This window comes from Corvus brachyrhynchos, unplaced genomic scaffold, assembly GCF_000691975.1.
Source record: "Corvus brachyrhynchos isolate BGI_N302 unplaced genomic scaffold, ASM69197v1 scaffold547, whole genome shotgun sequence".
In the NCBI taxonomy this organism is placed as follows: Eukaryota; Metazoa; Chordata; class Aves; order Passeriformes; family Corvidae; genus Corvus; species Corvus brachyrhynchos.
In genome coordinates this window covers 847,170-861,423 of record NW_008239104.1, presented here as the reverse complement: position 1 = coordinate 861,423, position 14,254 = coordinate 847,170, and the positions used below count along the sequence as shown (strand labels likewise).

The 14,254-nt window shown below is 43.6% G+C and overlaps 1 protein-coding gene and 1 long non-coding RNA gene across 4 annotated transcripts in view; one reads left to right on the top strand and one right to left on the bottom strand.

Annotated features, from left to right (window-relative positions):
• PSD3 (pleckstrin and Sec7 domain containing 3) overlaps positions 1–14,254 on the bottom strand; it is a 131,843-nt gene that overhangs the window by 93,652 nt on the left and 23,937 nt on the right. The window contains exon 2 of one of the 3 annotated variants that reach the window (XM_017739348.1): positions 9,905–10,013. In XM_017739348.1, coding sequence (XP_017594837.1) covers positions 9,905–10,013 — 109 coding nt within the window. Of the gene's footprint in view, positions 1–749; positions 1,170–9,482; positions 9,728–9,904; positions 10,014–14,254 lie in introns of those variants that run through there. The other 2 variants (XM_008637687.2, XM_017739350.1) reach the window with 2 other exon arrangements.
• Positions 116–12,126, top strand: LOC108447954. The gene is made up of 2 exons (XR_001863683.1): positions 116–282; positions 4,850–12,126. It is a non-coding gene; the product is annotated as an uncharacterized LOC108447954 (long non-coding RNA).

The window sequence follows — 14,254 nt, the reverse complement described above, 5'->3', positions numbered from 1 at the left end:
CAAAATTGCAAAGCCTTTCCCTTTGCTCAGAGAGCTATTTCAGGTACAAGAGCTTAGGGGAGCTTGAGCTCTTTAAGGGAAACTCCTCCCTTATTCCCATCCACCACCACAGCATCATGTCTTGCTGCAGCTACTGGCATATCCTGTCCAACCCCATCCCCCAATATGACTGCATTACAAACCAGGCTAGAAAGACAACAAAATTTAAGGACTGCACTGAAGATGCGCAGGGAAAAAAAATACCCATCACCAAACAAACAAAGAAAGGACACACACTTTCAGGTAACACAAATTTCTACTTTGCATTGAAGGTGGCTTCTTTCAACAATTAAAAAAAAAAAAAAAGAAAGAAAGAAAGAAAGAAAAGAAAGAAATGGATAAGGAAAAAGCTAAAATAGAAAGGGGGTGAGTGACTAGAAAACTGAGACCGGGCAAATATAGCCTAACAGCATTTGGCAGCCTTTCTGATGACTAGACGTTGAAAGAATTAATGACTTAAATCAGGCATAGATATGATATTTCATAGGTAAATAACCATTCCATGTCAAGCAAGCTTGTCTACAGCATAATAAAAGGAAATTCTAGGAAGCAAAACACAAGTTAAAAGCATAGACAGACATTTTGTTTACAGGTACATTTTACAAAAGAATGGTGTGAGTGTCTCTCTCTATACAGTATATATATATATATATATATATAATCTAGCTCGAGAAATTAGATATATTTGCTTGAACAGTCTCCTTACTCACAGAGGTTACTGTAGCTCCAGCAGTTACCCATTGGTCAAAGAAATAAAATGCACAGATCATCAGTTTATCTATAGCGATACCAGCTAATTCAATTGCTGCTGTTCCAGTCAACTGGAATCAAAATAGTTTCAAATTTCCTGGCAGCTGCTGCCCTGCACTGCACACAATGATGTAAATGGATGCTTTCTGAGTATTATGAAACTGATGGGGGAACTGCAGTCTCATTCAGTCTATCGCAGGAGCTAAGGAGTCCACCTTGGCAGCTTGCAGGGGGAAAAAAAAATTTCCTCCAGCAAGGCTGCCTGACGGCATGCCAGGGATACGTCTGTGCTTAGCAGCCGTTTTTGTAACTGCATCCGTAAGGGGAGAATCGGGCAGAATGGCGATGCTGAGAGTCATGTGCTGGTTTCGGAGCACAGGATGCTTTATGGCATTTCAGCATTAGTGAGCTGGAAGCGTTCTCTAAGCAGCCCAGTCATCCTGCATTTTATTTCTCCACAGCTCCTTGCGCCGATCACAAGTAGCACATGGGTGAGCTTGCATGCAGCATTGTATCAGTTACGCTTGCCTGGTATTTCTTGCCACTATTTGTAAAAAGCAAATTAGGCCAAGTAAAAAACAATGCATGCATTAAGATGAAACAAATCTCTAGGTGACAGAGTTTAATGAATAAATCACAGGATTTACGGTATTGTATCACTGCAGCCTGCCAGAGAGGAGGGTTACATATATCTCCCTGTCCTGCACTGCATCATGTTAAAACTTCTACGGTCACTAAAACTATTCCAATTGATAAAGCAGCCTGCTCCTGCAGAGATGGAGCGGCCGTCCCCTATGAAAGGGGAGGGATGCTGCACAGCCTCTGGCAGCCTTCTGCAGCAGCCCTTTTTCCAAATGATGTCATTCTCCATGCTTCGATAGGTCCTGCCTGGCCAGCACAGCCAAAGCCAGGGGATTAACATAATGCAAACATGGGGCTTTTGTAACTGGACTGCAAACATCCACACCGGACTGGGTGAAGGATTTTCTGCAGCTTGCAGACACTCCAGGCTTTTGGGCAATTTGCTTGCTCCAAAAAAGAGAAGCGGAGCCAGGTCTTCATCCCGTCTAATGTTACAGTGGCATTATGTAAAAACAACAAGTTGGTGGAAATGTGGAAGCTGAGTGAAAGGGAGAGGGAAGCAGAAGGAAGAGGGTGGGGAGAGTTGCCTAGAAATAAGTGAAATGCCTCTGTGACTTAGCAAACACGCAGGGAAGGTAGAGGGTAACAGAGGTATATAGCAGGGCCCATGCAGAAAAACTGACTGTGTTGGCTGAGATCCCTCAGCCCAAAAACAGAAAACCAGAGGGAGTCCCTGCTGTGGTCACTGGGAGGTTTGGCACAGAGCCCAACAGCATGCACAGGCAGCATGCTCTTTGCAGTCACCATGCTTGAACAGCCAGACAGTGGTGTGACAGCCAGTGGCTCAGGGTTACTCAGAAATTAAACTAATTGGTTCTGTGCAAAAAATAATTCCCCTGCAAGCATCCAGGAGCAGTGTGGTGCTCAGGAAATCGTACACCCACAGCTTGCTGCACACTGGAAGAGATTCTCAAAAATGTGCTGCTCACCACTCTTCTTGCATAGTTCCCCAAATTCTGGGAGTTTGGAGCTACCAGAGGCTGTGCTAGATGAACCTTCAGTCTGCCATAGGACAGCCATGCCAATGCTAGGTAAATCTGTCATGAATCTCTCTGCTAGCCAAGTCCCAGCACTGGAGTTTGGTAGTAATGTGATGCCCGAGTTGTCACTGGTTTGGAAAACAGTGAGAAAAGCTGCTAGGGTAGGACTGTACATCCTGTGCATTTGGAGAACAATGACCATTTAGAAAGTATATAAAATACATGGGTCACTTTGTGCCTCTCTGAGTGTGTGGATTTTTTTTACAGCTGCACAAGTTCTAACCCTATTCCTGCTCTATGCAAGCAATGCTGTGATTTGGTTGCATATTTTTCCCCATAGATTTTAACTAATTCCCAGTGGTAAACAGGGTTTGGGATCACTTGCATAACCTCAACTACCCTGAATTAAGTGTCCTTCAGAGAGCCCTGTACCTTTGCCCTGGTTGCAAGAAGGATGGCACCTTGCTGCAGTCACTCACAGGCCTACAGCAAGCTCAAAACAGGACAAAGTCCAAAACTAACACGCAGCACGTGCTGAGAGGATTTAGAGTGAGGGATTATCCACTACAAATTGCTGTATGGGCCACAGATGGTCAGTGAGATAGCTCAGTCCCAAGAGTCATTACCCTGGAAAGCAAAATGGTAGAGTGGAACAGCTGCTAGCATGAGCAGGAACAGGAGGGAATACAAAGGGAGTATCTAGACTCCTTATCCTGACATAAAAGTGCAAGTGGGTCTTAGAATATTTAATGCACTTTTCTTCTTTAAAGTCCCACACTCTGGAATGACATGGCTATGAGAATCTCAAGGTTTGGTTGAAGACTAATGTTTGGAAACGTCTTAAACCCAAAATGTAAACAACAGATTCAGAAAGAATCTGAAATTTTCTGGTTTTCTGCTGCTGTGATTTATAAAGCAGCTAAACAGGTGATTTCCTAAGTGTAGACACACAAAGTGATTAGCAAGAATTACTTTAAAAGCTCCATAAGAGCCTTCACTTGAACAACAAACTTCTGAAGCGGTGACAACTCACAGCTGCTTTGACAGTTTCAGCATCTACAAAGACTTTATAGTCTCTAAATTCACTTGTAATTAATGTTATATATTTAAAACACTGTATTTTTAAAGAATCCTCCCAAAACCCTTGGAAAGTTGCTTTGAGCAAGCAAAAATGGCTTAAAAAATCCCTTACTCCTAAGCACAGATCTCAGAAACTCTGGATTTTTGTAGATCCAGAAGCTAGGCACACCTGCAGAAAAAGATGTCCTTTGCTACATTTCAGGGATTGGGACCAATTAATCAAGCTAAGAGTAGGCTTGCTAGGCAATTCTTAAAGCACCCTAGGAGATGGAGATCAAGTTATACGTCCAGCTAAAACAAAAATAGGACACAGAAGGACATGTGTGTCTCCCAGCTCCAAGTATTTGTTGCTAAAGGTGCAGCTGGACATTGCATAGTAATTTTTCAGCAGGCTCTCGCAGCAAATGAGACTCCCTTCCTCAGGAAGCTGGATAGAGTTAAATAAACAACGCAGGGATCTAAGGCAGAAGGTACTTGTTAAAGCAGTGAACTGTGAACAGGAAAAATACGTGCGTGCTGTACTCTGTGTTACACTTTTTCAGTTCAATACCAGGCCAGAACTGCATCTACCCACAGAATTTTATTAAAATGCCTTCTCTGTGTGCATTATCAGCAGCCAGGTAAACATGCATGATTTCCTTCAGAAAACTTCAGAAATGAAGCAAGGCTACAGTACAACAGAGGGTTTGTGTTGATGTGCTGCAGATCTCACCAGATGATGGGGCTGGGGGAGGGGAGGGGAGAGCGGAGCGGAGGCAGTGGTGACAGGTAAAAATGCAGCTGTGCCCCACTTGTACCTGCCTACAGCCAGCCAAGTCAGCTGGCCCAGCCTCTCCCATTGTGCCCACTGATCTGGATGCCCCATTTTCTGTCTGCCTGATGGAAGGGGATGGCCTGACTGCCTCCAGGAAAGTGTTGCTGAGTCCTGCCAGCTTCAGCCGAATTCAGCCTGTGTCACATGTCCTCAGAGCATCTGATGTGGCCAGACACTGACGGACTGCCAGCATCAGCAGGTCCCCAAATATTTGTGTGCTCACGTCAGCATGGCTCTCAGCTTCAGCCAACAGCCCACACAAGGGAGGCAATTACTGCCTTAACTCTGGCATTTCCTAACTTCTGAGTGCTTAATTCTGCGCCTTTAAAAAACAATAAACAAACAGCCCATGTTTTAATTTTGTACTAAACCCTTGGCCTTCAAACAACTCTGTTGTTTAGCAAGTTGAGGATGTGGTAATCTCCTCCCTACAGCTGTAGGTTATGACAACTTGAACTATCCAGCTTTCAAGTGCAGGTCACAAGGCATACAATTTCCTCCTGTGGAGCAAGGGACTTACCATAATGCCTTGTGCCTCCTTTAGTTTTCATCTCCCCTCGACTGGAAACCCAGACATCCATCACACCACACCTGACAGCTCCAGAGCATGCCTCTGCTTCTCCCAGCCCCAGGAAGTGGGACTCAGAACTTCAAGGGAGACAGCAAGACAGCTCCACCTCATGCAGCCAAGATGCAGAGCACAATGGAACCTGTCCTCCTGCACCAGCATTTATTTTTCCATATGCACAATTCTCTTCAGACAGCACTGTAAGAGCTTGCTGCTCTTCAGAGCATCCAAAATGATCTGGTTTACTCCATGTTGGAGTGAAAGAGGAGCATTCAGCATGGCCAGTGAACATGTTGGTGCCAAAGAGGTAATCGCTTCCTACAGCGCACAAACTCAACTGGAAAAATACCTTCTAATACAGCACCTCAGGAGACGTAAATTTTAGAAGTTAATCTTTTTGCATCATTGCCAATCAGCAATGCCAAACATCAGAGGTATTTATGAGAAAACTATTGATTACACACTATGATTTAAAAACTCCTGCAGGTCTTCTGCATGTCAGAAAACGCAGTGGGACACTAGAAACAACAAGAAGCTGATAAAGTCAAGTATGCACAACAGGATGACGGAATTTTAGCTACAGGGGAGAGGGGTGCCACAGCTCTGAGCTTTCTGTATTCCAGCCTTGTGTGTGTTCCTGGTAAATGTTGCAGGACATATGATGTGCCAATCCTTCACCGTAATTAAGCAAAATTTATGTGAAAATCAGGCAGTCCTCCAAACCTCAGAAAATGCAGTTTTGCACCTTTTAAGGAAAGCAGAACTGCAGAGGAAGATACCAGACCAGGGAACCCAGACTTTCAGGATTGCCTGGAGATGGAAAGAGCAAGAGATGAAAACATGGCAAAGGGTGGTGCCTCAAAATGGAAAGGAATGGAGTTGGAGCACTGGGCAAGAGTACAGTCAGCAGTCTGGGCTACCATGAGAACAATGTAATGAGTGCCTTTGGCCTAAGGGCAGTTCATACAGCGAGGATCAGGAAGATGACACTTCCATGCAATGCAATGCAAAGAGGATGCAGCAGAGCTGGACATGCATGCCTCGAAGTAACAGAGCAAACAAGTGAAGCAGATTAAGGACAACCTACTATATCAGTGATGCTCACTTTACACAAAGACACTGGGATAACTTTCTTAAAACTGTTTAAATCAGCAGCAAAGGACCCTGAAAAGGTTTTACTTTTACGAAATAGCAGCCATTGTGTTCCTTCTTTGCTATTGAAACAAGCTCTAGAAATTGTAAAGCAAAAGCAATCATTTCTATGATTGAGGTTCAGGAAGGGGTATGTTGCATGGGTCAAAGTATGTGTTTGATATTCTTTCACGTGTCAGATCTGGCATTGTTTGACCCCTTGCAGAGGTGATTCAGCACACACTGCCAGGAGAAAATAAGCCTTTTTTTTTTTTTTTAGAATTGTTCTTTTGGCAATATTTTGGGGGTTTTATTACTCAGTTTTTGCTGGCTTGATCTTGCTAAGCACACAGATGAGCACAAGAACTAGCATGAGACAATCCGTGGCAGTGTGTGTCTGGGACCATCTCTTTTGGCAGAAGCAAGCTGTTAAATGAGCTCAGTTGCCTCATGACACCTCACTGAACACAAAACAGCAAGTGACAGGCTTTCCAAAAAGCTATTTGTTTCACCAGGAATTCAAAACCAAGCTTCCTCCAGCAGCTGTTGGGAAAGACCAGATTTGCATAGCAACACAGGCAGTATTTGTACAGCGCCTTTTTGTGAAGGATGAGATTAAACCTCTAGTACACAGGAGGGATGAAAGCTTTCTCCTCTCAGAAGCATCAGAAAAAAGACGGTTTATTAATCTTAAGAAGCTATTTTCTTCCTAACAACGGTCTTGGATTTATATTCTCACATAACAGGAATTATGGGGCATTTGGCCTTCGTGTTTACTTAAGGAATTATTTTGTAGTATCCCCCATTTTTTCCCCCAAGGAATCACTTTTAAGACTAAGTCATGTGGCCGTGACTTTTTTTTTCTTTTTGGTATTTAAATGTATTAACAGCAAAGTCATAAAAATCAGGCCTGTAGCACAGCCAAGCCTAAAGAAAAGTCTGCTCAATAGAGATCACTGTTTCCACGGCTGTTTCCAGAGGAGGAATGTATGTTTCCACATACAACAAGCGCCTTTGAGTGAGTCTGAGAAGAGGTCTTGTCCAACCCAGCTAAATTCAGTTTCTAAAAAACATTTTCTTTTGCTTGAAGGCAGAAGGCTGGGGTTTCGCCAACGAAGGTGGCCAGGCTGTGCAGGGGCACATGGACGCGTGTGGTGCATCCTCCCCACTCCCACAGTGGGACGGGTCTACAGGGACATGTGTGATCCCAAACCATCCCACAACACAAGGGTCCCAGGGGCTTGGACTGCTCCTGCTCAGACTAATGCATCCAGGGCAGGAGAATGGGGAATGGACAAGAGAGGAGAGGAGCCAGACAAGAGGCATCAAGCATTAAAGACAAGAGCACATTAGGGTATCAGTGATCACAAATATCCCACATAAAATCAGACTGAAGACAGCAAAGGAGAGAAAATGTCTTACATGTGACAGCTTTATTAGCATTTGAGTATCATTGATGAAACACCTCTTCTAAAGCCATCTAACTTTTTATTTTCCCCCCTCTCATGTGAAAATGCCCAGCAACTTCAACCTGGAAGGTAAAAATCAGCACGGGAGCTTATTAACAAAGGCTGCCACCTCCCACCTGGGTAAACAGAAGTGTTTGCCACAGTGGCCCCCAATTATTGTTCCTTCTTTGTGAATTGGCTGGTCTGATTCAAGTGTACTCAATCATGAAATGTATACCCTCAGCAGCATCAGCAGGGCTGCAGTAACATGGCTGTGGCCGAAAGGGAAAGGATAAAGCAGAAGGCAGTAGTAATTAAGCCGTTCAGCAGCTTACATGCTAGGTTCTGTTTCTGAGGCCAGCCACAGCGCAGGTCAACTGCTCTAGGTTAGATAAACTAAAGTTCAGCCTAACTGCCCGCAGTGACGAGTTGTTCCCTGGATCAAGTTTAAACACCAGCATTTCTCCTGGCCCTGCCCCTGTCACTCATTTGCTTGAAATATTTCATATTTTGACCCCTAAAAAACATGTCTTCTTTCTTTTAAAGGAAACTTCAGAAAGTAGCATGTTTATTTGGATTTTTGGTGGTGTTTTCTCCCTTCCCATCTAACACAGAGAAGGACAGAGAGACTTTCAAGCATAGCTGCTTCCCCCAAAAGCACGTCATTACATATTTGACATATATCAAATCAAAAAAGCCCAGATTTGGTGCACAAAGCCCTGGGTTTGTACTACTGTCCCCTCACTCACCCTGTCCTCATTCATCTCTGGTTAATAAGCAGTTAAAACCTGCTCGCTTGAAGAAAAAACTAGAAGGGGCAGAACCACTCTCATTTATCCACAGTGGTCAAACAACTTGGAGGAGAAGGAGGAGGAGGAGGATGCATTTATCTGTGACAGCATGAGGCCAGTCTAGGTAGGCACAATGTCACCCAGTTTTCGGGTACAATTCACAAATGTTACATGTTAACCACTGTTAAATATTCACAAACCTGCCTGTGAGGGTCCCTTGAAATCATTCCCATTTTGCTAATTGTTAGCCCCCAGTGGTAGTTTCTCATTAATAAAGGAAAAGGAGGAGATTCAGAAACCAGGCAAGAAACAGCACAGGGACAATACAGAGAATTAGGCACATAAGGCAATATATCTGGCTTAATCTTTGCCACCCTTTATTTTAGGGCTCAGTACTTGGCTCGGAATACCCGTTATATTTGATAATTGTTTTGGCTGGTAATAACAACAGATTCACTTGGATTTAATAGACACAGCATACTTTATTTAATACCAATCTCTGGATTTGTACCAATGCCTGCTGACAGTGCTCTCACATTGTGTCTTTCCAAGCAAGAAATGAGGTCACACAACTCATGTAATAATCTGATATACATTTTGTGGCAATTTGGAAAAGTTTTTAAAATTCCTAAATGAAGACCTTCTGGTTTTGGTTTTTTGGGGGTTTTTCTTCCCTTTATGGAAATTTGGATTTTTTCTACTTTTTAAATAGGATTTCCCAAATGGAAGACCAAACTTCATAAAATCCAGGAAGAAACTGTTTACACACTCTCCAAACTCCAGTTCTGCTTCTTTCTTCTTTTTTTATTATTAGTATTCTTTTTTTCCTTTTCTTACGGAAGTGGAGGAGCCTACACAGTTTGTTTCTGAACAAAGTACTGCCCTTTTCTGGCAAGAAGGGAGTCTTCTTTTAATTAAGTGACATTCCAGAAAGTTTGCAATTAGAAAGGATCAAGGTACAAAGAGAACACCCTGAGGAAATGCTTTTGCAAAGAGGGCAGGGCTTGTTGATAATTTTGATGAGGCAAGAGGAATAGTTAAAATAACTACATTTATTTTCTTCTAAAATTAGGCTCTGAAAAGGTAGAAAATGCCCTCTATTTACTAGAAGACAACAGGAACAAGACAGATCCTTAGGCATAACATTAGATATTACACGTGGACTTGTGTAATTACTGACTACAGAGGGCAGAGCAGTTCAGGTACCACCTCAAGTATCTAAATTAAAATCTCACCTACCTCTAGCTGTAGAAAGAGCAGCATGCAGATCATGAAGAGCATTTCTGGAAGGACCTCCAGGCAGAAATGGCCATGTTTCAGCACGTACAATTGCAGAACTCATGGCTGAAACAACTCCACTGCAGAGAAGTGCAGGGACTCCTTCCACCAGTGTCTCTCCAGCATATGAGTCCCTGCTGTCACATGATGGTGGCCCACATGAACCAGAAAGAAAGGTGGGAGTATAAGACAAGGGACCACTGTCATTTTCTGGGGCCAAACCAGCAGGATCCTTTGATCTGGTACTTGCAAAGAGCAGCATAGCACAGTGAGCTAGCCTTTACGGGGTCATTAAGGGAGCAAGCAGCTTCTCCAAAACTTTCCTGAGTGGCTTAAGAGATTTATTTTTTTTTTTGCACACAATTCTAATAAATAGCACTTACCCGTTCCTGAAGGCTTCTCTTCTTCCAAGCCAAATAAGAATTCATATTTGGCCTTGGCAACATTCTGGGCATGAGCCGATACGTCATCATCCCGCACAAGCGCTTCTGCCTGTAGAGTCAAAATAAACAAAGCTTATCTACCTTTTAGTGAAAAAACAGCAGAAGGAACATGAAATCCCTTCAAGTGCACTGTCAGGTAGCATTTTAAAGTATTCATTTCAGTCTGTCACCACCAAGATCATTCAGAGAAGACATGGGCCAACTCAGAGCCCTTTGAAGAGCTCACCTCTCTGTCGTTGAACTCAAGCATTTCAGTATTGAGTAGAAATGTTAGAGCACTCAACCACTCACTTCTTTAGCCAGCTTACCCACTAAAAGGCCAGCAGCACTGGACAACTATCTCAATAATACCAGTTAGGGTTAAAAATATCAAGGGAATACTATCAGAAATAGCAAATTTGAGTATGATGTATGTCATAAAACTGGGACCCATGGGAAAACCATAAACGGGACAGGCTGTTTATTTGAAAACAGAGTGGGGTAGAGAAAGTGAGGAGCAAGGACTACAACAATGATCAAAAAAGGGAAGAAAGACAAAGTATGCAAACATGTGGGAGTACTGTCTAAGGGTCCCTGTTGGGCAGCCCATGCATGACCACCACTGTGTATGTCAGGATAAGAGCCCAGCTTGGTTTTACAACCATACCACACAAGTCAAACCTGCTTATCTGGCCAGGAGGCAGGGAGTGGGCACAGGGTGGTGAGCCCAGTTATCAGGGGAACACCCGGAAGGGTGGATGGACAGATGGAATGAGCAATCCATTCTACTCAGGCCTGGTGCCACCAGCACCTCCCCACTGCTCCCTTCTTGTAAGAAATAGTTTGACAGAGTAAAGGTCCAGTTTCTCAGAAGAGAGAAAGGCTACAGGATTGAGATCAAAATACTTTTCTGAACAGGTAGGGACAAAACAAATCTCTAAGATAAAGTGCACACCAGCAATAAACTGTAGTGCAAAAACTGTCTAGAGTCAGCATTAAGCTTCTTCCCAGCTGGGCAAGACGGAGCCCGTAATTCTTCTGTTTGAAGTGACAGTTAAATAACTCACTAACTCCATAAATTCTTCAGTAAACTTTATATTCATATGAGGCAGTCAATTGTTGTGGCATAGCAAGTCATGGCATGGTTCACATTGGTGAAAGCATTAGCTTACAAAAACACTCTTAAAAAAAAAAAGTCAAATGGAACATTCTGCCCCCCAGGACAACAATAACTTTTATGCATTTCTATCAAATACCTTAGGATAAGCATCAGCTACAAACAGAAATTCAAAGTACAAGGGACACATAATTCACAGGAACACAAAGTCACGGCTCTTTAATCAGAGATAGATGGAATCATAAATCCATACATTCCTCCTAGGCCATCTGTCCAACAACTACATTTTCTTCCAATAGCATATTGACAAATAGCTATCTTGCCCCATGTCCTAGAACAGTTTTGCTCCAGGTGTTCTTGCCTTTTACACCCATTTCTTCTCCTACTTATCTGCACTGTGCCAGTTCTGCAAGACTTAGTCCAACACCACTCTGCCCTAAGCAGACAGAAGATCTTACACAGGAGGCTTGGACTGATTTATTTACCATTCACTAGTCCAACTACTCAGCACTAGGGCTTCCAGTACTTTGATGGATGTGCTAACACCAGCCTACCAAATCCTTTAGGAAAAATGTGATGGAACAGATAAAGGGCTTTCTAGCACAAAGATGACTATCACAACCGTGACAAAATGAGCTTGGAAGAAACCTCCATGTCTGTCCTGCCTTTACAGGGATTCACTGGCAGGGAGGCAGGAAGGGTTAGAAAAGGAATAGCTGGAGCCAGAGCACAGAGGAGAAGGCTCTTTGTCTGCAACAGCTTAGACAGGAGTAGCTTACGGAGCCAGACAAAAATTCAGCCTACTCAGACGGATGTGAAGGGATGGGACAGCTAACAACCAGCTGGTGCCAAATCCCAGTGACAGATAAATGAAATGGAAAATAAAATTAACAGAACAGTCCAGTTCCTGAGCAGTCAGGAATTTCTGATCTATGCCCCTCTGGGACACAGCTTATCCATCCCTCAGCCTTGCTCTTTGAGATTTCACAGACATCTGCTGCACTGAGCCTCCCTGCCAGCAAACACATGTTCCAAGGATCTCTATTTGCCTGTACCTTATTGTAAAGCAATGAAGAAGATTCCAGTTCACAGCACCCTCTGCATCATCCAATAACAGGCACAAATAAATTGTTAAATTAATGGGGTTTCAGTGTATAGGGCATCATTTATCAGAGTTAGGTGCCTAAGCAGAGGCTGCAAGATCTTAGTCTTTGCACCTGAAAGGGGCAACTTGATTTTCAAAAGTGCTCAACACTGCTGATGAGAGTTACAGATACTGGCTTGTGTATGGGAACAGCTGTATTTAACATCTATTTAGGTTGTCAGAGCAGTAAAAGGATGTGTAAAGAAAGTCCAGATCCAGGCTTAAGGGTAAGGTTGTCATATTTCATCCAAACAATAAATATTTAAAAAGAATGCAAGAGCAGGAAAGAATGAGGATGCTCTGAGGTCAGAGCTAGTTTTTAAGACTATTGCTTTACCAATGTCCAAATCAAGAGACCACATGGGCTCTCCTTTCCTTCTTTCGATCTACCACTCACCTAAGCCTTGCAGAAGTCAACATGCCCCGACACCAGCAGGCCAGAAATGGGCTGGACAAACATTCATGGTGCTTTCAAGTTGCATTAGCAAAGATTAAATACAAGCAAGATTGAAAGGGATATAAAATTCCTGTTTAAGCCTTCTCTCTCAGCTCAAGGACAAAGAAATCTGCATCCAGGTCAGCTCATTTCATAATTGCTTCCCTCAGAGGGCTTTAACCACCACCTATGATGCATCTCGTCTTTGTCACTGCTGGAGAAGGTGATGCTTAGAGCACCAATCCCCTTAAATCAGCTCAGCTGTACATACATTTCTCATGAGCCATATACATATTATCTTTCAGTCCAGTGATGCTCTGGGCAGAGAGGCACCAAGCTCCTATCCATTTGTGCATCACTCTTGCAGTGCCTTCTGCCTGTTTGAACATGTTTGATCAAGCCTACTTCTCTAGCTCATAGCTCTTGGTCAGGAGTTAGGAGGGCTGCATTTGTCTCTCAGTGAATTTTAGATAACATTTATGAGGCTGCATTAGTTTGGAGTTGGTAGTCCTCACCCCTCAGACCTCCTGCCAACACACTGGACTAGTTTCTGTTGACCTCACACAAGGCACCGGTATGGGTCCACAGAGGTCCCACCTTGCTGGCCTTCTGTTTCACGCTTAGGATAAGCCCATAGTGCTCATGGTGGTTTCAGGCCAGCACAGGAAGCGAAGCTGCTGAATCCCTGTCTCACCGCTGAACTGAACAGCAGCAGGATGCTAAGACCACAGGGCTCCTGCTACTCCAGCAGGAGCTGCCAAGGACAGATAAGTCAGCCCAGCAAGAAGCACACACACTGCCTCTGCTCTGCTGTCTGGATGTGCAAATGGAGCAGCGGGTCAGTATCTGCAAGGAGAAACTGTGCCCACAATTCAGCCTTGAGAGGTGTCTTTAGGCAGGCACTGGGTTGATGAGAGCTGGGTGCTGCACAGTTTCTCTCTCTGGATGAATTTCATGTCTACTCACAAGCTCCCCTCAAACTGTCGTCCAAAAATCCCAGTGGTTTTTAGTGAGTCATAGAAAGCTGAAGAAAATGCTTCTCCTTTCTCCACAGAAGAAAAGTACCAAAGCATCCTCTTTTGACTTGCACCAAGGTTCTGGTTGGGACCTTTTTTTGGGACAAAGTGTTTTTGTCTTTGGGCCTTTTTTTTTCCTTTTCATACCTACATGTAAGAGAGCTTTAACTGAAGGATATCAAACTCTTGCTATCTCACCACCATTTTCAGCTGAGTTGACAGGAGAGCTGGTCTCCATCTCAGTGGAACAGGATAACATTGTCCACAGCTGCTATGACAAGAAATGTCTGAGCAGAAAGAACCAGTATGAACCCATGCCTCCTGAAGCATTCACACTTAAGGTCATACGTTTTCTTTGAAAATGTCTAATAAGAAGGAAGTACTCAAAGGAGCAGATAATTAAATGGCAAATTTCAGTCTGGAGTTTTTCAGACTCCCTGAGAGGACAGATGCTGTTAAGACAGACTGACTCCTTTCAGAAGACCTGGGAAAACAGTACTTGAGACAAAGCAGAACGGGATGGGTTCTCAAGCATGAGTCTTCAGGGAGTAAGAGTCAGCCAAAATTCTGGACAGCAAGAGACCACTCATGCTAAGGG